Here is a 25,607-nt window from a genome sequence, read left to right on the forward strand (position 1 = left end):
GCGCGATAGATCAAATCAAACCGGAACCGTTCTGTTGAGTTGTTCTCTCGAAGGAAATGGTAAACAGGCAACGTATGACGTACAAACCAACTAACCTATATAAATTTAAAAATTACCGATCAGGATAATTGGATGTTGATCCAATAAATGGGATGAAAAAGGCTTAAACGCAAAAAAAAGATGGCTGGTGGAGGACTTAAGCGTAAAAAAATCTCACCTGTCACTCCATTCATTGAATCATCATCTAGTAGTTCTGATTGGTAGTTTCTAAATTTACACAGGTCAGCTGGTTTACACGTCATACGTAAACATGGTAAAAAGGCAAACGCCGCAACGGTTTTGGTTTCCCACATGGCCACGTGTATGGTTTCACACATACTACCCGTTCGCTGGTCCGAAACTTGACTGAAACTGACTGAAAACACTGTTCCGGCTGAATTGTTGTGAGAGAAAAACACTGTTCCCGCTGAAAAAAGAAGCCGAACAAGCCATTTTTAAGACAAGCGAACAGGGCCATAATCTTGATTGTGCCATCGAATTTTGGCAATTGGCGTGCACTTGCTTATTTGATCCCATAATTCCACATTCATACATGGCATCCATGGCCAAGCCCAAAGCTAGGTATGTTTAAATAGCAAGTTATAGCATTCAGTGAGGAGCTCCGCTCAATTGCTATATCCTCCTGTTTAATGAAGTACAATACTACCTCCGTTCCTTAATATAAGCCATATAGATTTTTAAACAAAATTTCAAAATATAGGTACGTATCAGCTACCATGCCGATTAGTTTGGAAACCTTCCCACCGTACATAGCACATGCCCCAACCAATCCCTTAGATTTAGGAAGCAATCTGATTGGAAGAGAGAAGATGAACTGATTTTCCTTTTTTTCCTCGGTCTCATATCCTTCCCCAAGCCGTGTGTTAATATTGGTGCTAAAAACTATATGGCTTATATTAAGGAACGGAGGGAGTACTATTATAGTTGCATAAACAAAGTCAAAATCTTTCAGATAGAATAAAAATATGAATTCGTTCGGCCTCGTTCGCTTGGAGGAATCTGAATGAATCTGGAGAAATTTGTGAAAGAAAAATATTGTTCCAGATGAAAAAAGAAGCGGATCAAGTCGGGTTTAAGAACACGCTAACGGAGCCGTTGTTAGTTAACTGACAGCTTGAATAGGAGACAGTAAACATGGTTGTTGAATAGCATCAATGTACACGATGTCTTGGTGATGTCTTTCTTCTGGTCACAATGACTACGAACAGTTGAAAGATGATGTGATTTGGCGGATCGATGCACATGGATTGTGGCTTGGTGTGTTAGCAATTACCGTATACGATACGACAAGGATAGCTACAGCAAGACATATGATACCAGTAGGCTCCTGTTATGCATGTGTACTCCTCCAAACGGTATGCATGGGTACTCGAAACAATGGAGTGACCGAGAGATCACTACTCATGATGGTTGCTAGGTGTCAGGTTGTGCGCCTAAATGCATACCAAAGTGGCGGCTGGTGTAAAGGAATCGCCAGACGACAACACATGTGACGAGTATGCAGCAAGAAGGATGTGGTCATCTATTGGAAAGTAAAAGAAAACAGAAAGAAAGAGAGGAAATTAGGGGGAGGGAGAAAAAAATCCTACCAATCGTCGACTATAAGAGGTTCTTGTCATGTCGAGTAGATGAGGATCTTTTTAACACTTTTTTTGTTACAGATATATAGAGCGTTCGGCTGCAGCGGCAGTGGCTGTACTGTGACGATGTTTCGTTGCAAGCCATAGCCTGCCACGCCCCATGTGTGGCGGCGTCGCGGATTGGCATCCAAAACCATTGCCACAATTTATGGCGAGTTTTTACTCCTACCACGCCCCATGTGTGGCGGCCCCGCGGATTGACATCCAAAACCATTACCACAATTTATGGCGAGTTTTTACTCTTTCTTTTTCTTTGGATGCCTTAGCACCTTTCATCTTGTGGCGTGCAGCTAACACTTTTTAGTTATAGATAGATAGTGTTCGGCGGCAACGACAGTGGCTAAAGTACTATGAGGTTGTTTCATTACAAGCCATAGCCTACCACGCTCCATGTGCGACGGCGTCGTGAATTGGCGCCCGAAACCACCGCCACACTTTATGGGAGTTTCTACTCTATCTTTTTTTTTTTTTGCCGCCTCAGCTTTCTGACCAACCAAACAACAATGTTTTCTATTGGCCCTGTTTACTTAAACTACTTTAGCAATACTTTTCAGCGAACGAACATTGTTTTCTCTCACAATAAATCAGCATAAGCCATGTCTAAGAGAGGGCCAACAACTTTCATCTTATGGATTGTCGCTGGTTGCGGCGCGGCAATCGACGGCGTGCAACCAAACAGCCCCCGTAGCTGCAGCCGAAAAGCCCCAGAGAGATTGTAGGTAGAGACAGTGAAGAGATTAAACCTGATAAATAAGGCCCAATTTAGTTCCAAAATTTTTGGCAAAATGAGCACGGTAGCATTTTCGTTGTTATTTTGTAAACAGTGTCCAATCATAGTCTAATTAGGCTTAAAAGATTCGTCTCGTGGATTTCGTCTAAACTGTGTAATTAGTTTTATTTTTTATTTATATTTAATGCTTCATGCATGCGTCCAAAGATTCGATGTGACGGAGAATGTGAAAAATTTTGCAAATTTTTTTGCAAACTAAACTGGACCTAAATAATAATGGGAACAAATTAACACGGCAAAGCAAACCAGAAAACCACCCATGATTCGAGTTCATGCCAACCTCGCCGCCGTATCCCGTGCGCCGGTGGACCGTTGGCCTCTCTGCATCTGGCATCCATAAAGGCATCTGTCGGGCCGCGTGCTCTGACCACTCCACTCCCCGCGTCCCACCTACCAGTCCATTCCCACACCGGCCCGCCGCCCGCCCACCCCACTCCACTCCGCTCCTCCCACTCACTCGAGCCATCATGGCCCTCGCCTCCCGCGCCGCCGCCGCCGTGGCGTGCGTCCTCCTGGCGCTCGCCGCCTCCGCCGCGGGGGCGGGCTCCCACTCTCCTGCCCCGGCGCCCGCGGTGGACTGCGTCTCCCAGGCCGCCACCCTCCTCGACTGCCTCGACTACGTCCAGCAGGGGAGCACCGAACGCCGGCCGTCCGCTGCCTGCTGTGGCGAGGTCAAGACCGCCGTGGCCAGCCCCGTCATCGTGGGCTGCCTCTGCTCCCTCGCCGGCTCCAAGAACCTGGGCTTTCCCATCGACATCAAGCGCGTGCTGGCGCTCCCCGGCGCGTGCGGCGCGTCCAACGCCGCCTTCAGCAAGTGCAACAGTGAGCACCGCCCGAGCCTTCCCTTCTCACTGCTTCTCTCGGAGCTTGTTTCCTCAAATCTCGGCATATCTCATCATGTGTACAAGAAACTTAGTACTATGCCATCTCCTCCAAAGTTTTCCCTTCCCTCCTCGAGAATCCATGCCTAAATTATGGATTCCTCTTCTTGGGATTTTACAGTTCCTTCGTTTTTTCTTACGGATTTTATATTAGTGTAGACAAAGGTACTTTTTTTATTAAGTTGGTTTGGTTATCCTCTGCTACTCTAAGCAATTTTGATATTATCTAACAGTTTCATTCTTTTGTTTTTGCTTGCAGTTTCCGCGCTTTCCCCAACCGCCGAAGGTAACTCTAATCCTCTCTCTCTAGATCTCCTCTATCTATCTGTCTCGGTGTCTTTTTTTTTACGTCCGTCTGTGTAACGACATGTGCCATTATTATACCACCGTGGATGAAGTGTAGGATTGTAGGAACAATTGGCACATATTAGTACTGATTATGCTCTATGAATTTAAGAATTTTGTTGTGTTATGCGTGTTTAGATCTTCAAGTATGAAGAGAACAGATATGTTGGTACTGTGACTTCAACTGGAAAAATAGGATCTGAATTTTTAGCTGTAGTTTTTTCAAGAATAAAGATTTTTTTAATGGGTAGAAAAAATAATTTTAGCTGTCACAGAGTACAGTACAGACATATCAAATGCCAACAAAAATGAGTTGTCTTTCTACTAGAACAAGCTGAGCTGTGACACGCTCAAAACATCTTCACATGCATGTGTGGTGTTCCGCTTCTTTTGTCATAAATATGGGTCCGCAACAGTGTTCTTTGCCCACAAACCATTCTCAGCTTTTTTTTCATTCATCGCCTTTGTATCTTTGCGAGTGATTGGATCGCATGTGCACTACAAAACAATTTAGACAGAAGCATACGAGTGAAAAGGAACTGTTATTGCTCAACTCACCGTATCCCATCCTGCCAAAAAGACGAACGATGGGTAAAAATGTTATGGTTGTAGCATTCCGTTAACTTGTCTGTTAGCACACGGTTCAGTTCTTTAACCATAGTCTGATTCAGTTGAGCTGTTGAAACTTGAAAGCAATCCGTAAGGTAGACCGAATGTGTGTGAGGTGACTCTGCAGCTCATCTGAATCTCGTATGGCCCGTTCGCTGGCCTGAAATTTGGCCAGAACACTGTTCTGGCTGGCTGAATTGTTCTGGCTGGCTGAATTGTTGCCGAACAAGCCGAATATGAGGTAAGCCGAACAGGGAGGAACATTTCATTGTTTGTCCTAATCTAGCACTGGGTCGTTGATGGCCGTGCAAAAGAACCATTACTTAATTCCTGGAGATCTGCACAGTTGTCACGGGCACAGTCTGACTGGCAAGTCACGGGAGTACTCGGGCTTCAATCAAACTGGATGCAGCCAGCATTTCTCTTAATGCCCGTGGAATATGTTGACTAGATCTGTGACCAAACTGGAGTGAAGAAGCATCCTGCAAGGGCTTACTAGATATTTTGGTTCAGTTACATGCAATGTCTGGTGCTTGCTCCGTCCAGTAGTTTCTTCCTTGTCTCTGTGTGAACACTTGTTCGCGAGCCTAGGAAGCCTAGGAAACTGACAACCCTCGTGGTTTCCCACCATACTTCCTCTTGCTCTGAAGCAGGGACAAACAAGATAGTTGTGGTGTTCAGTAAGCTTTTATGGTAAGGAACGCGGCGTGTAGCCTTTGTGAAACTACGGGGGAAAATGGTTGCATGGTGTCTAATTTGAAACTGCTATTGTCCCTACGTTATCTGACGAGAAATACATGTATTGATTGAACTGTAAAACTGTTGGTTCTGACCACCAGTTGCTGTTTCCCATTGCAGCACCAGCACCATCCACCGCCAGGGGATCGTCCAGTGGCGGGGCGGCCGCATCACCACCCAAGGCCGCGGCAGCCAGTTCTCCTCCGATGACGGCGACCGCCCTGGTGGCTGCCGTGGCGGCTCCGCTGCTCGCTTACTGCTACCTCTTCTGAGGATCTCTACTGCCTCACATGCTATGCCGTCGAGGCTGAGTGATGACTATCACTCTGTTCGTTTGATCGTATCAGCTATGCTTACAGTGTTTTTCTCTCATAACAAAACAACATCAGTCGGTTTATAAGCCGCAGAAACGATAAGCGAACAGGGTGTATGTATGACGATTAATTTACCTTTGTGGAGCTGCGCGTTAGTTCAGTTACCCTGTTCATGAGATAATGTTGTTGATTGAGGTGGTGGTGTTCTATAGGTTATCGGTTTTGAGTCTTGACAAGCCATGGGCTGCGATTCGCCCGCCTGCCAATGAGCATCTGGCGTATTTGCGTCCGCTGGGCTGAAACTTGTATCATTGGCTTATTGGGCCATACTCAAGAAACCAAAAGGACCGTGAGCGGAGCGGCAGGTTTTGTGCGGGGAACAAAAGCTTCCTCATTGCGGTTCGGAGGAGTATTTTGACGAACAGATGGAAAATCTAGACAGAAAATCCGTACAACATCGCAGGCCGAAATAAACTTTTGGGCCTGATTCGCTGTGAGACTTGTGGGCCTGTATCGCTGGGCTCACAGCGATCGTATCGCTTGTTTCTGCAGCCTGCACTGCACAAGAAAAGGGTGAAAAAACTGCTCCTCTATCGTCCAACTAAATCCAAACGGTTGGTAAGCCGGTTCCAGTATTTCATACGGTAATTCAAGCCAGCATCCCCTTTTTCACATCAGATGCTGCCTCGTCACTGCAAGAGGAATCTGGGTCCTGAAATATACTGCGCCAGCACATGTGAGCTGCCTTCACTTTGCAAGGTGGTAGTAACGTTTGCGTTGAAGCTGTGCGCTCGCCGCTCGGCAGCACATATCTGCCACATGCATAGCAAAAGCCAGTAGCGTCATGTGGGGCCGTGGCATGGTTCGACCCATGAAATGAATAGCACAGCACAGGAGCATCTCTGTGACTCTGTAGCTGCATCAGGTTTGACCGTTTCTTTCGCTTGTTTTTCTTTTCCATTTTCTTTTCCCATTGCAATTTTATACTTTTTTGTTTTTCCTACGCTGTGACGATTAAAAGAACAGCATTCCCTAACCTAGTTGGTTCATAGGCCTCGTTCGGCTGGCTAAAACTTGGCTAAAAAATAATGTTTCAGCTGATTTGTTGCGAAAGAAAAATATTGTTTGGCTGACTTGATAAACAGTAAACTGAGAGGTGAATCAGCCGGTTGGCTTGTCTGAACCAGACCAGCGAACGGCCCCATAGTGTTGTCCACCTATCTATAGTACATTGGTGCAATGTATTTATTATGTATTTATCCTTTGTACTGAGTTAGAACATTTGAAGCAGTTTAATTCAACGTTGTTTACTATTTTTCATCCGATTGTTCCATTTTTCATTTCCCGGTATACCCGTTTCTATTTTCTCGACTGGCTTTCCCGATTCCGTTTCTGAATAAAAAATATAAAATCAAAAGAGGTCAGAGGTGTTTTCCGACCGTTCTTGACCGTTTTCTTCCCTGCTTCCAGCCTAATGACGGGTGGTTAGCATAGGCCACCCTGACTTCTCTCCAGTCCCATGGCCCGGTGCCAAAAATGGGCCCGCGTCTTGCTCCGCTGAAACCCAAGCTTGTGCGAGTGGGTGTCTTTCTGTCTGATGGATCGGATTCGTACAACTGTGCATGGGATATACTTCATCCACCCCAAAGTAAATATTTTTCTTTAAAAACTATTCTCGTCTTCTTTTTCTTTCTAGATTTGAGGATATCTCTTGGATTTGGCACTTACCCATTACATATACCCGTGATTAGTTTCTAGTACATTAGAAGACAATGTTTCATATTTATTGTATAATGTCATCTTTTAAGATAAATTTTAAAGTTTGAAATGTTATTTATTTTAATTTAAGATGGAAAGAGTACCGTGCAAAGAAAAGTATCCTCACCCTCACCAATAGTGCAGCTTGCTTGATTCTTTTTACTAAAACACCAAGTCCTATGACAGTTGGGATAATATGGAAGAGAGAAGGAAAAAAAAAGGGGTGATGCATGACAGTCGGCGTGAGTGGTGACAGGTTAGGACCTTACTGGTTACGTGCTCATGATCGGGTGGGCAGTTGAGCACGCTGGAGCCCGTCCGCGGACGGCGGGACGCTGCACCAGTCAGCAAGAAGTAACACGTACGTACGTATGCTCTGCAAACGATTTGCAGTTTTCCAAACCTCTGTTATCCATAAACACAGTCTCTATCATGACTCGTCAAGCTGCGCGTTACTCCGTGGGCGAACCGACCGCGTGCGGTCAACGCCACGTTTGCTTGGGTTTGTATGGCTTATAGGCCGTACTTTTTCAGTCAACGAACAGTATTTTTTTCTTACACCAAATTAGCTAAAGATACTTTCAGCCATGGCAAACAAGCCCAAACAAACAGGGCGTAAGCCGACCAAAATTAATTTAGGTTAAAAACGAACCGGCCGGGCTGGGTCGCGTCCGCCGCCGCTTCCCGGACGCCCCGACGGCGACGCGAATTGATTTAGCCCCAAGTACCGGACAAACCGTCGGTTAACCAGGGATCCGCCACATAAACGCGACGTCCCATTCCAGCAATCCAGCCCATCTCCGTGTGGGGCCGCCGCGCCTTTCACTGCCTGGATGGCAATGGGCCATGGCTCGCTGCCGCCGCGCCTGCACCGGGCACGTACCTCGCATGTGCCTTGCCGACGACGGTCGACGGCGTCCGGCACGTGCGACGGCTACGTTGCATCCGGCCATTCGCATCCGACCGCGACGTCCACGTCGTCCAGGAGAGACAGGTGGAGAGAGAAGAGCACGGCTCGCAGCCGCGCGTCCGGCAAGCTTTGCTGAGTCGCGGGCTGCGGCATGTGCCGACACAAAGCACATATAGGATGCTGGAAGATTTTTTTTTTAATTTTTTTTTTTTTGCACAGGTAGGCCATTTAGATGTGGATTTGGTAGTCCATTATTTAGATTATTTCTATTGATTGAAGATAGTGATGTTTAGCTCGTATAATATGAAAATTTGGAAGGCACTACCACTTCTTAATTACCACTAGACTTATCACAAAAACAGTGGTGGAGCGGAAAGAGTTGGAATAAATATATAATTGACAAGATGGATACTCAAGTGAAATGACTCGTTTCAGACATCTACGGGGTTTGGTCCAGGGTTGTGATCGACAAACCAAGGTGTTGTTTGGTTCGATCACGGCGCCACCAACGGATTGCGTTGGTTGTTGTTGTTTGTTGCATGTGGACGGTAAGCGCTCGCGCCCTATAATCGCGGCGAGAAGAAAACTGCCCCCGGAACCAAAAAAAAAAAAAGAAGAAGGAAACAATCGATTTCCTTCCCGTTGCTGCCCTGGAACCGTTTCATTTTTTACGTTAACGTTGCCTTTGTTGATCCATGCAGCACCCAAGACGTAGAATGCTCTGAGAGGTCTATGATACTGAGGCTTGGATGTACTCCAACGCGTATCGACAGGCACTGAGCTCTAGTAAGACTGTACTGTGACCCAAAATACAAGATCCATTCTTTTTTTAAATAGCGCTACAGGAAAAGGGTTTGATATCTATTTTAGTCTTCTCCAACAACAAGACCTAAAAAGACAACCCTTTCAACAAATATGTCTCAAAAAAGAGGATACTCAGATTTGGGTTATGTCTTTCTTAACATCTAAAATAGATCTTCCATATATATGTATTCTGTTGAAAATTATAGGTATTATATTGAAGACCTATTTTAAATTTGGGCTTCGCCATGGTTTCGGTCGGAGACAGCCTAATATTGCGAGAATTGAAAAGTGCGACCGGCTGTCATTCTCAGTCAGTTCTCTGGAGAAATCAAACCGGTTTGAGGCAAAGCGGAGGAGACCCGGCCCAAATGCCGGGACCTGGGTCGTTCCGCTTGGCCGGCGGCGTGGACTGACTGACGCCAAGGCGGGTGTCGTGTCGGGGAGACGCGGGAGGGCAGCGCACAGGAGGGGGCGCGTGGACGTGCACCGCGGCAGCTGCTGTAACGAACCCATGCAAACGGGGGACCCTCACCGCCCCACGTGAGAACAGGGGCGCGGGCGGCCGGCCGGCGGGGGCCTCTGTCTCGGTGAGGGTGAGGCAGCGGTGTCCGGTGATCGATGGTGACACTGACACGACCCGACGGCAACGCGAAGCGACTTGCCCGCGACAGCCACGTCGGCGGGCCCCCACACGTCGACGTCACACCGGACGGCGCCTATACATTCGCCAGAGCAGAGGACCTCCCTCCTCTGCAACGCTGATCCTCGCCTCGCTCTCTCTATTTCTGCTACAAAAAGTCGCAGCGCAGCGCAACACCACACATAGATCGCCGTGGGCACGGCAGCTCCGACCTCGCCTTCGCCTCGCGATTGCTTCTCCTCGCTCGGATCAACAAATCGAACCAAGACCCCACGAAGATCTGGGCCGATCGATACTAGACTAGTATGGCGCACGACCTGTGGAGCAGGTTAAATTAAATAGAAATTCTAGGGGTTTATCTAGAAGAGAAAGTTGGTGGAATCTTTTTTTCCTTATCTATAAGAGAAAGTTTAGTTCAGTTCTTCCCCGTGAAAAAAGGAAGTTTAGTTCTACTAAGTTATTGACTCGGGGGTAATGAGAATTGGATATTTGCTTCGCGTAAAACGGTTAACCGAAGGTTACTACGCGTCCTTGGCTGCGCATGGCTCCTGTGAGAGCATGGCACTTGGGTCGAGGAGCTGGGAATATAGACGTGGGCCAAAAGAGTTGAGCGGTTTCATGGACATATGGCTCGGAAGCTCAGACAGGTCGCGCTTGGCGCTTGGGGCGGGGAGCTGGGAATATGGACATGGGTCAAGATAGTCGATCCTGGACACGTTTGGGTTGGTTGGTTCGGCCCTCGACGAGGACGTCGAGTCTTTAAGAGTAGGTGGTATGTGAAACCCCGCTGATGGGCCGGGCCGAATTGCGAGTTCAGAGTTCAGAGTTCAGAGTTCAGGGTATGTGGTATGTGAAACCCCGCTGATGTGAAACCCCGCTGACGAGGACTGTAGCATCACGGAACACTGTATCTACCGGAAGTTTAGTACCGTATCGGTAGTTCAGAGTTCGCCGAACCAACTTAAATAGCCAGGCCAAGGACGCATAGTAACCTTCGGTTAACCGTTTTACGCGAAGCGAGGACAAAAGCGTAAACGGGTTGCTACGTAGGTGGAGCCCACCCTCATAGATCAGGTCTATTGGATTGACTTGAGTACAAAAAATCAGATGGGTCAAGGTATTACTTGTTACACAATAGTACTACGTATGTGTTTGTTTCCTTTGGCAAAAGTTTAGCCCCGTCATATTGAATCTTTGATGTCAATTAGGAGTATTAAACATAGATTAATTATAAAACTAATCGAGGCTAATTTGCGAGATAAATCTATTAAGTCTAATTAGTCCATGATTTGACAATATAGTGCTATAGTAAACATTTGCTAATTAGTTTTATAATTAGCTTATGTTTAATCCTCCTAGTTAGCATCCGAACGTCCGATGTGACACAGCTAAACTTGATCTCCTAGATCAAGTCTGTGGTTCTAAGGTGGACAAGTCAGGTGGTAAATACAGAAGACTCATTGACTGAGATGTGGTGCTGTCTTTCAGACAATTTAATTCAAAAACTAACGTTCCACCTACATGAATGTCTAAACTTGTCCATTCAGTCTCATGTGATGGAATTTTACTCAAGTGTATATTTTTTCTACAGCAGCATGAGCAGATGGGTGATACTTCAGCCTTGGACTTTAAAGAAGGGAAAGATATGCAAGGGATACCCTGGGAAAGACTGAACTACACTAGGGACCAGTGTCGTCAGATGAGGTTGAAAGAATACAAGAGCTATAAGAACCTCACGAGGTCGCGCAGCGGGTTAGAACAGGTTAGATCCTTTTGTCACATTTCCGTTTTCATTTTCATGCTCGCTACTTCTGGAATTTTTGTTAAATACAATTAACTCTACTTTATGTTTATGTAATGCCTGATATGTTTGTTTTGTTTATGGAAGGAATGCAAACAAGTGGAGAGGAAGGATATTTTCTATGATTTCTATTTGAGCACGAGAGCTGTCAAATCAACAATAGTGCATTTTCAGGTACAATTTTACTCTAGTTCTCCATTCACACAGTCAGCATGCTTACCATGCTGCCACTAGCATGGATATAGTTTTTGGGGGAGGATGTGAAGGTGCCATTTGATTAATACAGTCAAATTTACCATCTTTTCATCCCATGGTATTCAAGCCTGCATATCGTCTAATAAAAATATGGCAAAGCTTTTGCCGTCTTTCTAAAAGAAAAAAGTATTCAAGCCTGCACTGACAAAAATACTGTCATGATAGTAGTCATTCCGTTGGTCATGGGCTCAGTGGGCTGTTACACAATTCAAACTTAAGAGTTGCCATGTCAAGATGCATAACGCCGTGTTGATCTTGGGTTGCTTCACAGTTGATTAGTTCAGTTTGCATCATGAAGCACATTGCTATTTAGCTCTTGTGTGTTTTCTGTATCAGAATTCAAAGGGCGCACAGGGTTAAAAGTTAGAACATGTTGTGCCATTGTGTGCCCCTATACCTTCCATGTTCAACAAGTTCGACTACCTATACCTATTGAATAAAACACTCCTTCTAAAATATTAAATCTAACTTGTCCATGGGACCATGGAATTTTTTTGTACTGCTTTGCATACCAACTTATACGAATCATTAAGCATATTTCATCTGCATTGAATGATGCTGCTATTGTTCTGCTTCTGTGTGTGTACATAACACTGATTGCAGGTCATGTGACGAGTTGGGTTGCACTATTTGCAATTAGTCTTGTGATACTAGGTCCATAAGCAGGTGGATGAGCATCCTCAGCAGCCGGGAGAGTGACTACAGGGGTTGGAGACTTGCAATATGGTATGATAGGACGTGAATCTGTTAAATGGATCACCTTGAGTTTCCTTTTTTTGCAGGTTGTACGGGGAGAGCTGGAGTTCACTTATTTTTTTTTTCTTGCAAGCTCATTTGTGTTTGATTTGCTTTTCATGTTAATGGAAATTGTTGTCAAACTAATGCTGTCTGTTAAAGTTTATGGGGTGTATGTTATCGAATATCATGTCCTCCGTTGGGGTGATATTGTGTGGCTAACCGTTCTGAATGGCAATGTTAACATGGACCTTCGCAACAGAAAGTTACAATTTGTAGATTGTAGAAACTGAACTTCGGAACACTGAAAGTTTAGTTTGAGCCTATGTATGGCCCATGATTACAGTGCTAGAAACCAAGACTAACATCACTGTAAGACTTAACTGTGAAACTTGTCACAATGGGGTGACGGTTGAAATGGTTTTATGTGCATCTGGACTTTTTTCGTACTAGCTCGGGCAGTGATTGTGGATTGTAAGGTGTACTAGTACGTTAGTGGAATCACACGCAATTCCGTTGGGGCAGGGGAAAATTTCCCCTGTAGGTCGAGTTTTAAGTTCAGTCTTATTTCTTGCCTCCGTGCAAGCTCACTCGGCAGTTGTTAAGACCCCACCAGCGTCATCAGCATTTGCTGCTGAATAATTGAATGGATGGGGAAAGAATCACAATAGTACATGTTCTTGTTACTACTGTGAAAGAACGAGTGCCATTGCATCATCACATCCTGTACCTCTCTTAATTTGTATCCTCTGCATTCTCTGAAGCATGTATTTCAAGTGCAATAATCGTGTGTTCCAAACACCTGCAGCTGAGGAACCTCCTATGGCCTACCTCGAAGCACGACGTGTACCTGGTGCAGAACTACTCTGTGATGCACTGGTCTGCCCTTCTCCAGAGAGGAAGAGAGGTGCTCAATGTGGCCGGCCGATTGGCCCCGACACAGGTCTGCGGCCTTCGTCATCTTCCTCGTCGTGCACTCGTGCCACGACATATTGCTGCTTCATGAGCTTGCTCCTCACTTTCCTAACCTGCAAATGGTACCTGCTGCGCAGAATGTGAAGGGGGCTAGACCATTGTCGAGGGTTCAGATCAGCACCATAGGCTGTGAAGGACAATCTCATGGTGGCCGGCGGCTTCCAGGGAGAACTCATCTGCAAGGTAGGATGGGTGGCCTGCAGACTCGTCAGTGTTTTCCTTAGTTCTGTCAGCTTACATGTCTCTCACTCCTGCGCATTACTTATTCATCAGTATGTTGATAAACCCGGGGTGGCATTCTGCACGAACCTGACCGGCGACGACAACTCCACCACGAACGCCGTCGACATCTACCAGGCACCCAAGTAAGCGAGTGAGACCGTCATTTCAGGCTTGCAGCCTCTGGATCTGAGCAAGGAGTGTACGAAACTAACTGAGTTGTTGTATTATGTTCTGATGATGAACCACGATGCAGCGGTGCCACTCGAGTGATGGCGGCGAACAACGACTGCGTGGTCAGAACGTTCGACGCCGAGAGATAGATACACCCTGCTCACCCAGTTCACCTTCCCGTGGTCTGTCAACGTGAGTGCCCTGCCGGTGCTCTGGAGCAGTCGATCGGTTCTGTCAGTCTCATTCTCACGGCGTACTGAATCCCTGACACTGGCTATATATGCATGCAGAGCACGTCGGTGAGCCCCGACGGCAAGCTGCTGGCTGTCCTTGGCGACAGCACGGAGTGCGTGATCGCCGACCCGCAGTCGGGCAAAGCGATGGCGACGCTGCGCGGGCACCAGGACTACTCCTTCTCGTCGGCGTGGCACCCCGACGGCCGCGTCCTGGCGACGGGGAACCAGGACGGGACGTGCCGGCTGTGGGACGCGCGCAGCCTATCGGAGCCGCTCGCGGTCCTGAAAAGCCGGATCGGCGCCGTCCGGAGCCTCCGGTTCTCCCCCGGCGGCAGGTTCCTGGCCGCGGCCGGGTACGTCGGGCGCGAGCAGGAGGTGGAGCTGTTCGGGGAGGTGGCCGGCGCCGCGTTCAGCCCCGACGACGAGGCGCTGTTCGTCAGCGTCGCGGACCGCACCTACGGCGGCCTGCTCGAGTTCCGCCGCCGCCGGGCGTTCGGCTACCTCGACTCGTGTTTCTTCCGAGTTCTGAGGGAGGCGCGCTGTGTACTGTGCATGTGGCAGCCGGCGGCGTGCACGCGTACATACTTGTGTTGTGCCTAGTGTAAAGCGAAGAGTTTTGATGTGTGTAGTGTTTGGTGGTGAGGCCCCCTCCATTCCCTCTTTTTAGAACGGCGTAAGCGTAATGGCAGGGGCTTTCAGGAGCTATAGCGCCCTTTCTTCTTGTTTGTTTTGGACTTCGGGGAAGAAAAGTGTCGGAGTGAATTGGAGTGAAATTTAATTAAATTCTATTTCATTTCACTCCACTTCAATACATGTGGATTGGGGTGTATGCATCCAAACAAGGCCTCTGGTGTGGTATACTTGGGTTGTCCTAGGTATTGTAAGCTTGCTATAGAGGTGATGTGTAGCAATTCACGCTCGGTAATGTAAGAAACTGTGTAAATTAGTAGATTTGGTACTAAGTATGAAATTATTAATATTGCTCGGTGTTTTAAACTAATATATATCAGGTCTAAAGATTTGGCGAGAGGATTTTATATACTTAGTTAACTCTTTTTTTCTTGGAAAAGTTAAACTCTGCTTTTGTAAGAGCCAAGAACAAATTCTTGCAGGCCAACACTTCCTGCTGGGACTACCAGCTTAACATTGACGCACCTCCTGCTGGGAAGCCTAGGATTACCAGCTTAGCATTAACCAACTATGCCGAGCCTAGCCAGAACCATTTGTTTTACAAAAATTGCTGGCAGGACTTCTGCCTAGCAAATATATTAATAGAATAGAGGAGAGCCTTGCCAGAATCATAGGCTCAGCGAATTGGCACACATGTTATCATAAAGATAAGAATTAAGTCCACTTTTGGTCCCTCAACTATTATATTGGTCTAATTTTAACCATCAACTACAAACCCGTCTAGTACTGGTACCCCAACTATCAAAATTGTTCACTTTTAGCACCTGGCGTGGGGGCAAAGCTGTTTTGACCGACGTTGAGCGGTTTTGACCACGCGCGGGAGCATGCCGGCCCAAGAGGGTAGGCCCAGGGCGCGCTGCGCATTTTGCATAAGAGACCCTGGATTTTCATGAAACTAACCTTCACTCCATACTACTATTCACATGAGTTATAACATTTGTATTTAGCACCCATAAAAATCTCGTCTTCACCTTTCCCGGTCCCTGGGCAGCTCCAGAGCAGAGCATGCCACATGGGGCGACGGCCGGCAGCCAATCCGGCCGAGAGGAGGCTCGCCGGCGGCGAGTGAGGGAGGCGCGAGGAGCGCACAGCCCACGCGCTAGGAGCGCATAGCCCACGCAGCTCCAGAGCAGAGCAAGCAGCAGCACAGCGGGCAGCAAGCAACAGCTGTGACGATCGCCGTCGTGGCTGGCCTTGCCGCGAGGCTGTGGAGCGACGACGCGTGCTGGCCACGGGCGTGGGACAGCGCGGCGGCACTGCGCAGCGCGGAAATCGCCTCCACCGGCGACGCTCCGCCGACACCGCCCTCAGAGACGATCCTCGACAGGGACTGCGACAGCGACAGCTGCGCTCCCCTCCCGATCCTAGACAACGCCGCCGCCATCTACGGGAGTAGCTGCTTCAAGCGTGCGTGGGAAGTAGCTATCACAGAAGGGTCTGCAAAACGGAAGCCCAACCAAACTGCATTCAGCAATGTGTTCGCCGTCGGAGGCCACTTCCGCCTCGCTGCTCCCCGTCGTGGTCTACTTCCATGGCGGCGCCTTCGCGCTGCTCTCCGCGGCCTCGGTCCCCTACGACGCCATGTGCCGCCGGTTCTGCCGCGAGCTGGGCGCCGTCGTCGTGTCCGTCGACTACCATCTCACCCCCGAGCACTGCTGCCCACTGCGTACGAGGACGGCGTCGACGTGCTCTGGCACCTCGCTTCCGCGGGCCTTCCCGACGGCGTCGCCGTCCCGGTGGACCTCTCCCGCTGCTTCCTCGCCGAGGACAGCGCCGGCACCAACATCGCCCACCACGTGGCGCAGCGCTGGACGACGGCCGGCATCGCGTCCTCGTCCCCGCCGCGTTCCAACCCATTCCGCCTCGCCGGCGTCGTCCTGGTGCAGCCGTACTTGGGCGGCGAGGAGCGGACAGACGCGGAGGCCAGGCTGGACGGGAAGGTGCCGGTGGTGTTCGTGCGGGGCTCGGACTGGATGTGGTCAAAACCGCTCGACGTGAGTCAAAACAACCTTGCCCTATGCCCAAGTGGCAAAAGTGAACGGTTTTAACAGTTGTGGTACCGATACTAGACAATTTTATAGTTGAGGGTTAAAATTAGACCAACATAATAGTTGAGGGGCAAAAAATGGACTTAATGCTAAAGATAAGAGACTTGGATTACTAGCTCAACACTGGAGCACCAATTATGACGAGCCTTGCCAGAACCCATACTGCATTGGCACGCAGGTTATATCACAAAAGCAAAAGATAAAAGACTATGTCCGGCTTCTTCTCATGGCTCCTTACGAGGGTCCTGTCAAATAGTCATCTAGAAAACGGTTCGTTGCAAGAAGGCTAAAGGAGCCGGAGCCATTTTTTTTACTATAGATTTGAAGACAGAAAATATGTCTTTTCTCGGCCCCTCACAAACTTGATACAAATTATAACAAAATTGTCACTAGAGCCACTTTTACCAAACATTTTCTAAAATATCTTAAACTCTACTAGAGAAGCTGCTACACAGGAACAGTCAGAGCCAGAGCACGTTTAGAGGAGTCGGAGCCTACCAAACTGGCCAAAGAAAAAAAGTAACTAGAACACAACACCCTATCTAAAACAATTCAACTCGTAAAGGTTTACTCGCTGGACCTCCACGTGCAAAGTGATTGAAAAGGCCATGTTTGTTTCCGCCTTTTTCTGGCTAAAATAAAAACTTTTAAAAAGCTAAAAAACTAATTTCTAAATAAATAAGCTAAAATATGAAAACACGTTTAGAGGAGCTTTTCTGACTTTTGGTGTGCTAAGAAGCTAAAAAGAAGAATAAACCACTAAATTGTGAATTTGGATGAAGGTTCAGATCTGATACACACGGAGTTGGTGTCATCAATCGAGTAGATCGGATGGTCGATACACACATCTACAAGGAAGTAGCAGAAGCTAAATTTGCATTAAAATAAAAGTCAATCTATTCGTGGCAGCTCTAAACACATTCAATTACATGGGAGGATGATCACAACGGTGTTGGGTCATGTTTCAACCCTAAGACATCCCTAATGGACCATGGGCCATCAGGCCAAAAATAGGGTGACACAACACCTTGGGCAGAATAGGGCTTAACATTAAAATAAAGATTACATACAAATCTGATAAGATATGAACATGAGTCTAGATTCATAAAAAATATACTTGATAAGAGATTTCTATAAAGTACTAGAACGTCCCAATTAGAGTTCGTATGAAGTTGTGGGGACCATCACAAAAAGTCTAAATCCAACCTCTAAAGTATGGTGGATTTGATCTTTTTCTTTCCTTGGACCAAAAGTGACGTGGTACCCAATCAATTTTTCATTAACCATCCATGCTTCACATATGCAATCAACCATTCTCTCGCTCCATTTAAGTACTTCTGAAAATGAAAATGTACACACAATATCAATTCACCAAATCTATCAAAAGTAAATCTAATATAAAATAGTTGCACCTTTGGTCAAAAGCATGGAATATGGTCATATCCGAGCCGGTGATATCCCCATCTAGGTGGGTTGGGTGTTTACAAGGAACAAGGCCATCCTTGAGATTTGGGTACGGTGACCAGTGCAAAATTAAAAATGGGGCCCCATGTTCAAGAAAGTCATTTATAAAAGCATATTTATGAAACGATTATGCCACGTCATTGCTTGATGCTCATTACTCAAGATGCATAGAATAAAAACTAACATGTATTAAAATATGATGTTCATGGATTTAAATTGGTATGAAAAGAAATTTGATTGGTGACAATTATTTTCAAAGATGAAGTCTGTTTTCATATAGAGATCACTAATTAGATTAGAACCTAATTAAAATCGGATGATTAATATATACATCCTAATTGTTCCATGGAGGGTTCAAAATAGGAATCAATAAGTGTTTCCACGACTCTACCGCCCGGCCAATCCTGTCCCGCTGAATCCCCTCCCTTTTTCATGGCCATTTTATTTTAATGAGTTCCCCTTTTTAGTTCCCTTTTTTTTTTGCAATTTTCTTATTTTCAATTCCATTCAATTTTTATAGAATAAGAGAAGATGAGAAATATAAATGGGTGTGGGAGCTGTAGCCTTGTGGAATTGCAGGGTGCAGCAACCGGTCATGTAAGGATGTTTTTATTGATTAGTTAGACTAGTCATGCTAATTGTAGTATCACTAACCACTGACTTAAGACAAATCAGGGGCTCTAATTTTTTGTAGGCCCTGGCATCACACAGATAGTGCACTTGCTTCCGTGACAGGCCTACTGCTCACCCTGACTCCTGACGACCCAAGTCATGAACTCCCAACAGTGGTCGCACATCCAGGTGCCCCCTCCTCTAGAGCCACTCCTCCATCTATTCTTCTTCCCCTGCTTTTTTCTCCCATGTTCTCTGTGGCATGCCTTTAGTTTGTTCCTTGAATTAGCTTACTATTCTAACAATTAATCTATCATGGCCCTCCGTGAGGATAGTATTAATCGCTTCAAACTACTAATGTCAGTCAAACACGCAACTACAACGCTTGTGTTCTGCCTTGTCCCCTGTTATTGGGTTTGAGTGTTATGCTAATGTACTGTTACTTTAATTGGTATCATTTGGTTTAGTAGGAATTGGTATTTATGTTGCTATGTTTGTTGGTGTGGATGAAGTGAATGCCTTCTGTAGCAATTAGCAACCTATCAATGTCTAAGTAAATTTAGCCCTGGTCTCTTTAGCTCTTTTTACTTGTATTTGTTTAGTGATGTTCCTGAAGATTCTATCAAATTTGATTCCGCTGAGCTTTTGTCTATTCTTTCTTTGAGCATATTAAAATTACCCACAATAATATAAGGCAAACTTATGTTCTCACACCTAGTTACCTCCTTTAGAAACATACATGATAACAAATATACTTAACTCTTTGGCTGTGAAATTAGATTATATCTTTTCTGGTACTTAGTAGTTTTAACATAAACCAAGTATTTATAAGGCCAAGCATATTTCATATATATGGTGTCCACTGTTATTACTGAATTAACCATGTTTATGATGTATTCTTTTGTAAATTTCAAAAGTTGTTCTAAAGAGACTAGATTTATATTCATAAAGGTTATTTTTCTAAGAAAATAATGTAAGAAACAAAATACTGCCTTGCAAATGGGGACATATTGTATTGTCCAACGGATCAAGATATTCTTGGTATAACCAATCTCTTGATTAAAAATAAATGCTAACTCAATAAAAGGTTATTTAAACAAAGAAGGAACCTAATAGACCTCTCTCAAAATATGAGTTCAAAATATTTGTCACATGTCCATATTAAGTATAGCGATTCACATCTAGAAAGGTTTATTAAAGTTCATATAAGATTTTTATGGTGTGACTGTGAGATTTCTAAAATAAAATCTGGGGCGACGCCTGGGTGGGTTTTGAGCCTCTTAGGTAATAATTTCTAGAATATAAAATATAGCCAAGTACCCCCCACAATACATTAGCAAATGTCATGCAACAAAAACCACTCAATGTTTGTTTTCAAAACATTTTAGTGAGGGATAAATTTACTTCTTAGTATAACCTAGTAGCTAAAGTTGCTAATATCTACCTATCCAATGAGAAGAACAATTTGGCCATGGACGTACATAAACATGGTCATTTTTCAATACAGTCCATGTACCAGGTTTCCTCCCTTCGACATTAAGTTCATTTGGAAGCTAAAACTCTCCATAAAGATAAATATTTTCATTTGTTTTCGTGGGAGAGAAGTGATTTTAACAAAACATAGCTTACCTAAAGAAATTAGTTTGTGAGTCAAAAGTGTTGTTTTAGTGATTATAATTAACACATGTAACATTCTTTTTATTATCCCAGCATGCTAAGATTATCTGGACTATTGCTCATGTAGCTATTGGGTTGACCCCAGCTATACCTATAGCCTATAAGCTGAGAAATTGACATAGTGAAGAATAAAATAAATTGTTTTTTTTTTTTGGCCCACAACTTTTCTTTCAGAAATCTATTTTACGCGTAATGATATTTGTTTTAAGCCACGACATTATTTTTCATGAGAATAAACATTATTACTTTTATTGACGATACTTTCAAGGAAATATATTAGCTATGGTTTTGACATTGCTCCAGCGTGAAGACCCAAGGGAGACTATCCACTTGGAGACGCAAGGGAGACTGTATATCCACTTCACAAGAGCATTATTAGAGATTGTTGCTTGGACACTTTCATCAAGAATGAATGGAGAAGTAATAAAAGACTTTGGATAGGATCATTTTGTTTCGTCTTTCTGACTCTTTTCCCTTTTATTAAATGGACCAGGTCATTAGCTGAAACTATTGTGAAAATTTAGCTATGCTCGGTCACATATGTAGGCCCAAAACATTTCGTTTTCTCTCTAAGATAAGAAATCCCACCTCTGTGCCGCATTGGGGCACCGTAACAGATAAAGACGGAGTGGCAGTTGGGCCGAATTTCGGCCGAGAAAGCCCAATTACGTCACCGCAGGCCGGTTAATAAAATAGAAGAAAGCCCATCTGGATTCATTCCCTCTCCTGATGACGAGTGGCGGAGTGTGAGGACGGGAAAAAGAGAAGATACAACTCTGCGCGACACGGTACGCGGCCTACTCAATTCCATGCGATTCCTCCTAACTAGCAGTCGCCTGCTGTATATCTCATCTTGTTCCAGTGAAAAGAAAGAGAGAAACGAGCGGCCCTGCATCTTGACCTGGCGATGAGTTATCAGTGTGCGCGTGCCTGCATGCTTCGTTCTTGCACGTACAGTCAGAGAGCACCCTGCAGGCCGCCCTAGTTGCATGCAGATGCAGGCACCAGTTCGTCTCCTTCTCCATGGATGATGGATGGATACATGGATCGGGCACGGAATCGATCGATCCACCTTCCTCTCCTTCTCTCGTTTCTTCCGCCTGTTGCTGTTCCTGACTGTGTATCTTGCTCCGATGTCCGATAATCCCTCGCGTTGCTCGCCGTGGCTGCTGCATCGATCGATCGGATTCCGGACGGGAATCCTGTTCTGTTCTGGAGCGCCACCGACCCCGACCTCGCTATACGCTACGCACCTTTACACCGATCATTCTCGGGCAAATTAAAAGCTAGCGATACCAGGTTCAGATTCGGTCATGGATGCAAACGGAGCGTGGAGCGCATCGATCCGCGTCGGCACTCGGCAGGCCGTCATGCGTGTTCCTTCCATGCATGCCCGAGGGCTTGCATCTCCGTCCGTCCACCTCACGCCCGCGCGTCCGCTCAGCCAAACTGATCATGCCGCGTGCTTACTTCATGCGATTGTTTCCGGAATAATTAAAGAGCTTCCCGCAGGCACTTGCACACGCGTCCCTGTTTCACGTGTGCCACCGTACCCCTGGGCCTCTGGGTGCCGGCCGGATCGGAATCATGGGTCTAACGACCGGGGTCACCGTCCTCGACTCCACTTGCTTGTTCGCCGGAGAGAACCACGACGATGCGTATTTTGACCTCACCTGCGTGCGTGCGTGAATCTGTTCTATCGTCGGCAGCTAAGCTAGCGTGGTCAGGGTCGGTCGTCAACAGATTCTGTGGTTGATACTGTCTTAATTTTCTTCAGAAAGAAGATCTCCATCGATCTCCACGGGTGGTCGCCTACACGCTTCCTGCTAGTACGTAATCAGCCCAAGATATGCTTGTTCATTCTCAATAAATCTTTCTTATACAATGCCAAAAGACTCTAATCGATCATATAATATGCCTCAACAATCTGAACGTACGCCCGGTTCAATGCATGGCTTCTGTCATCTATCTTGTCAACCTTTCTTCTCTTCTATTCTAGCATGCCTGAGGGATGAGGTTACCATTCACGCAATCAAATGTGAATGTGAGCAACCAACATCTATTAAAAGTTATTAACTTCGCACTATAATTTTAATATAAAATTTATTTTGATCCGACCTTATATGAAAAGGTTCTAATTTTGTGTGTGCAAAATAGCATATCACTGGCTGTTGAAGTCACAAACTGGCATATTACTGCCGGTTGAAGACATGAAATGATAGTGATGGTCCGACAATGATATATAGCGTATTCTGTGGTAGTACCAATCACTATATATGTTTTTCATCCGTATTTATACGCCCGTGCATATAAAAAAATAAAAATAGATCCAATGATTATTACCATCAATGACGGCTAGAGCCTATCAGATTGATATCTAAATGTATCTCTTGTTTTTTTTACGTTATGATTTGTTTCTTCTAGCCCGTGTGATGATTAACACGGAGATTCCAATGAGACTTTCAGTTTCAGTCAGTAATAGTAGATTGGGTGTGCTTATTTATATTGTCAGTAATGTACCCAAGATTCTCAATGCAGAATACACCACTTCAGACCTACTTCCTCTGATCCCTGGTCAAAAGTTTTAGGTCAGGAGCACGCTAATGGCACTGTTAAGTTTGTTAACTAAAAGATACTAAACTAAAACATGGGACCATTTTGACGCCGTGCATCGAATCGGTACTACCAACATTTTAATTAAATACTGTGCGCTAAAAGAACCGAGACTTTCTTTCTTTCTTTGACAAAATGGTACCGGGGCTTCCAGAAGCGTGAGCTTGGCGCTCTGGCCCGAATTTTTTATATTTTAGTCATTTTTTTTAAGTTTTTCACAAATAGACTCTCGGCGGAAAGAATTCAGAAAATGGACCCTTAGCTCGGCGCCATTAATGCTGGCGCCGAGCTAACACGTCCCGACGCCAGCATCTCTGGCGCCGAGCTCGTGGGCATGGTAGATGACATGGCAGTGAGCTCGGCGCCAGTCACTCTGGCGCCGAGCTTGGCGCCGAGCTCGGCGCCAGAGTGACTGGCGCCGAGTCTTTAATACCTATGGGCCCCGCACCTCTCTTCCTCTCCCTCTCTTGCCCTAGCAGAGCCGAGCTCCGCTGCCGCCCGCGCCCTTGCCTCCACCGGCCGCCCTCGCCCGTGCCCCGCCGCGCCACCGTGCCCGCTCACACACCCCGAGCCCCACGACCGCGTCGCCCCCCACGCCACGCCGTTGCCCGCGGCTGGCCGCCCGCGCCGCGGCCAGCGGCCCTCCTCTGCTCTCCACCGCCGTCCTCGCCTTAGCCTCGCCTTGGCCTCCACCGCCGGCCTCGGCCACGGCCCGCCTTGCCGCCCTCCACCGCCGGCCTCGCCCCGCCTTACCGCCCTCCACCGCCTCCCTCGGCCGCGGCCGCCGTGCCTCCCGCGACCGTCGAGCCGGACTCGCCGCGCGGAGCCCCGGGCATCCCGCGCCCGCCGCGCACCACCGCTGTCGTCGGCCGTGCCACCGCCGACCCCGCCACCTGCAGCGGCCGGCCGTGCCACCGCCGGCTTGGATCGTTGACCTGACCCACGTCCATCGTCCGCTGCGACTCCGTCGACGTCCGCGGATCAGTCGTTGGAAAGGTAAAAATTATGAATATGCAATGTACCTACTTAGTTGGCATTTGTTATTTACTAGTTAATGTGATGACTCAGGTAGTTGATTTAATTAGTGATCTAGTGAGATATATATGTCGATAGATAGAAACATACATACATAGGTACACAGATATAGTTAGATAGCTACTTAGATATGTAGTTACATATTTTGTTAACTACATATGATCTAGCTATTTAGTGAGTACACTATATATATATACGTAGTTATTATCTTATTTACTTAGTTTGTAGTTAGAAAGTACTTGTTAGGTACTATCTATCGTCTAATTTGGACTAAATGACATGTGTTTCGTTACGTGTTTGAACTAGATGGACAACCTAGTCACCATATATCATGGAGGCACCGTTGAAAGTGATCGCTATGGATATGTTGAGTTTGTTGACATACAAAGCGTGCATGTGCTATTCAATGATAGGCCCTCATTTAGTGAGATAGTTGTAAGGGCTCGGGAGGAGCTGCATTGCCTTGGAGATGATGGCATTGCAGTTGATGGTGTACTGCACCTAGGTTCTCCTCCCAACATATTCAGGCGAATGATCTCAATTGGTTGTGCAGATCAGTGGAAGAACTATGTGAGATCGACTATGAAGAGCCAGCTGTAATGTTTGGACGTGGTTGTGCGTCGGGTGTTAGTTGATCCCATCCCTCATGGGTTTACCCCAGCAATGGATCATTAGGCACACATCGACCCTCCCGTTCTGAAACCTTATCTACATGTGCAGATTGTACCTATGGTTCCCGATGCTCAATCTACCCCCAATACGGTAGTTGGAGATTTTTGTCAGACTCATGTTTTCGTGGTAGATCCTCCTTATGAGATCCCTTTGACATAGAATCATCCGAGTAAGTGTCTTAACCGTATGGTTTTTGGGAGCTTACCACGTTCCTTATGAGATCCCTTTAACACAGAATCACAGGAGGCACTCTGCAATGATCCATATTGCACCTGCCCTAACCACAAGAACAAGGGGCCTCCCCCGCCACCACCACCAACAACAACGGGAGGCTACTATGGAGAAGGTGCAACACAATTTGCTATGTGGCCACACTACTAGGATGACTTTATGTTATTCACATATTGAAAGCTCTAGTTTGGTTTTGGTTAATTGATGAAACCCTAAGTGCTAACCTAGTTTATCAAAGTGATTATGAGATAGGTAGCACTACTCCAAGTGATGAAGCAATGACGAAGATCATGACAATGGTGATAGCATGGTGATGATCAAATGCTTAAACTTGGAAAAGAAGAAAGAGAAAAACAAAAGGCTCAAGACAAAGGTATAAAATGTAGGAGCCATTTTGTTTTAGTGATCAAGACACTTAGTGAGTGTGATCACATTTAGGATAGATAGCCGTACTATTAAGAGGAGTGAAACTCGTATCGGAATGCGGTTATCAAAGTGCCACTAGATGCTCTAACTCATTGCATATGCATTTAGGATCTAGTGGAGTGCTAACACCCTTGATAATATTTGTGAAAATATGCTAACACATGTGCACAAGGTGTTTGTAGGGTTGAGATGGGTTTGGGTCCCTCTCTCCCTCCCGCCGAGCTTGCGAGGCGGGATTCGGCGCTTTCGGGAAAA

At 46.2% G+C, this 25,607-nt stretch overlaps 1 protein-coding gene and 1 pseudogene across 1 annotated transcript; both read left to right on the top strand.

The window, feature by feature from the left end:
• Positions 1–2,878: 2,878 nt before the first annotated feature.
• LOC136539665 (non-specific lipid transfer protein-like 1) lies at positions 2,879–5,571 on the top strand. The gene is made up of 3 exons (XM_066531627.1): positions 2,879–3,312; positions 3,631–3,657; positions 5,184–5,571. Exons 1-3 carry the CDS (start codon positions 2,958–2,960, stop codon positions 5,333–5,335), a joined length of 534 nt encoding a protein of 177 aa, XP_066387724.1. The 5' UTR covers positions 2,879–2,957; the 3' UTR covers positions 5,336–5,571.
• Positions 5,572–10,279: 4,708 nt separating this feature from the next.
• LOC136537060 (uncharacterized) lies at positions 10,280–16,622 on the top strand (annotated as a pseudogene).
• Positions 16,623–25,607: the final 8,985 nt, after the last annotated feature.

The sequence above is a fragment of the Miscanthus floridulus genome, chromosome 2, assembly GCF_019320115.1.
Source record: "Miscanthus floridulus cultivar M001 chromosome 2, ASM1932011v1, whole genome shotgun sequence".
In the NCBI taxonomy this organism is placed as follows: Eukaryota; Viridiplantae; Streptophyta; class Magnoliopsida; order Poales; family Poaceae; genus Miscanthus; species Miscanthus floridulus.

Excerpts from the sequence above, each read along its gene's own strand:
- LOC136539665 (XM_066531627.1), top strand. The coding sequence starts at position 2,958 with ATGGCCCTCGCCTCCCGCGCCGCCGCCGCCGTGGCGTGCGTCCTCCTG. Across the intron at positions 3,313-3,630 it reads CGCCTTCAGCAAGTGCAACA|TTTCCGCGCTTTCCCCAACC; the intron begins GTGAGCACCGCC and ends TTTTGCTTGCAG. Across the intron at positions 3,658-5,183 it reads GCTTTCCCCAACCGCCGAAG|CACCAGCACCATCCACCGCC; the intron begins GTAACTCTAATC and ends TTCCCATTGCAG.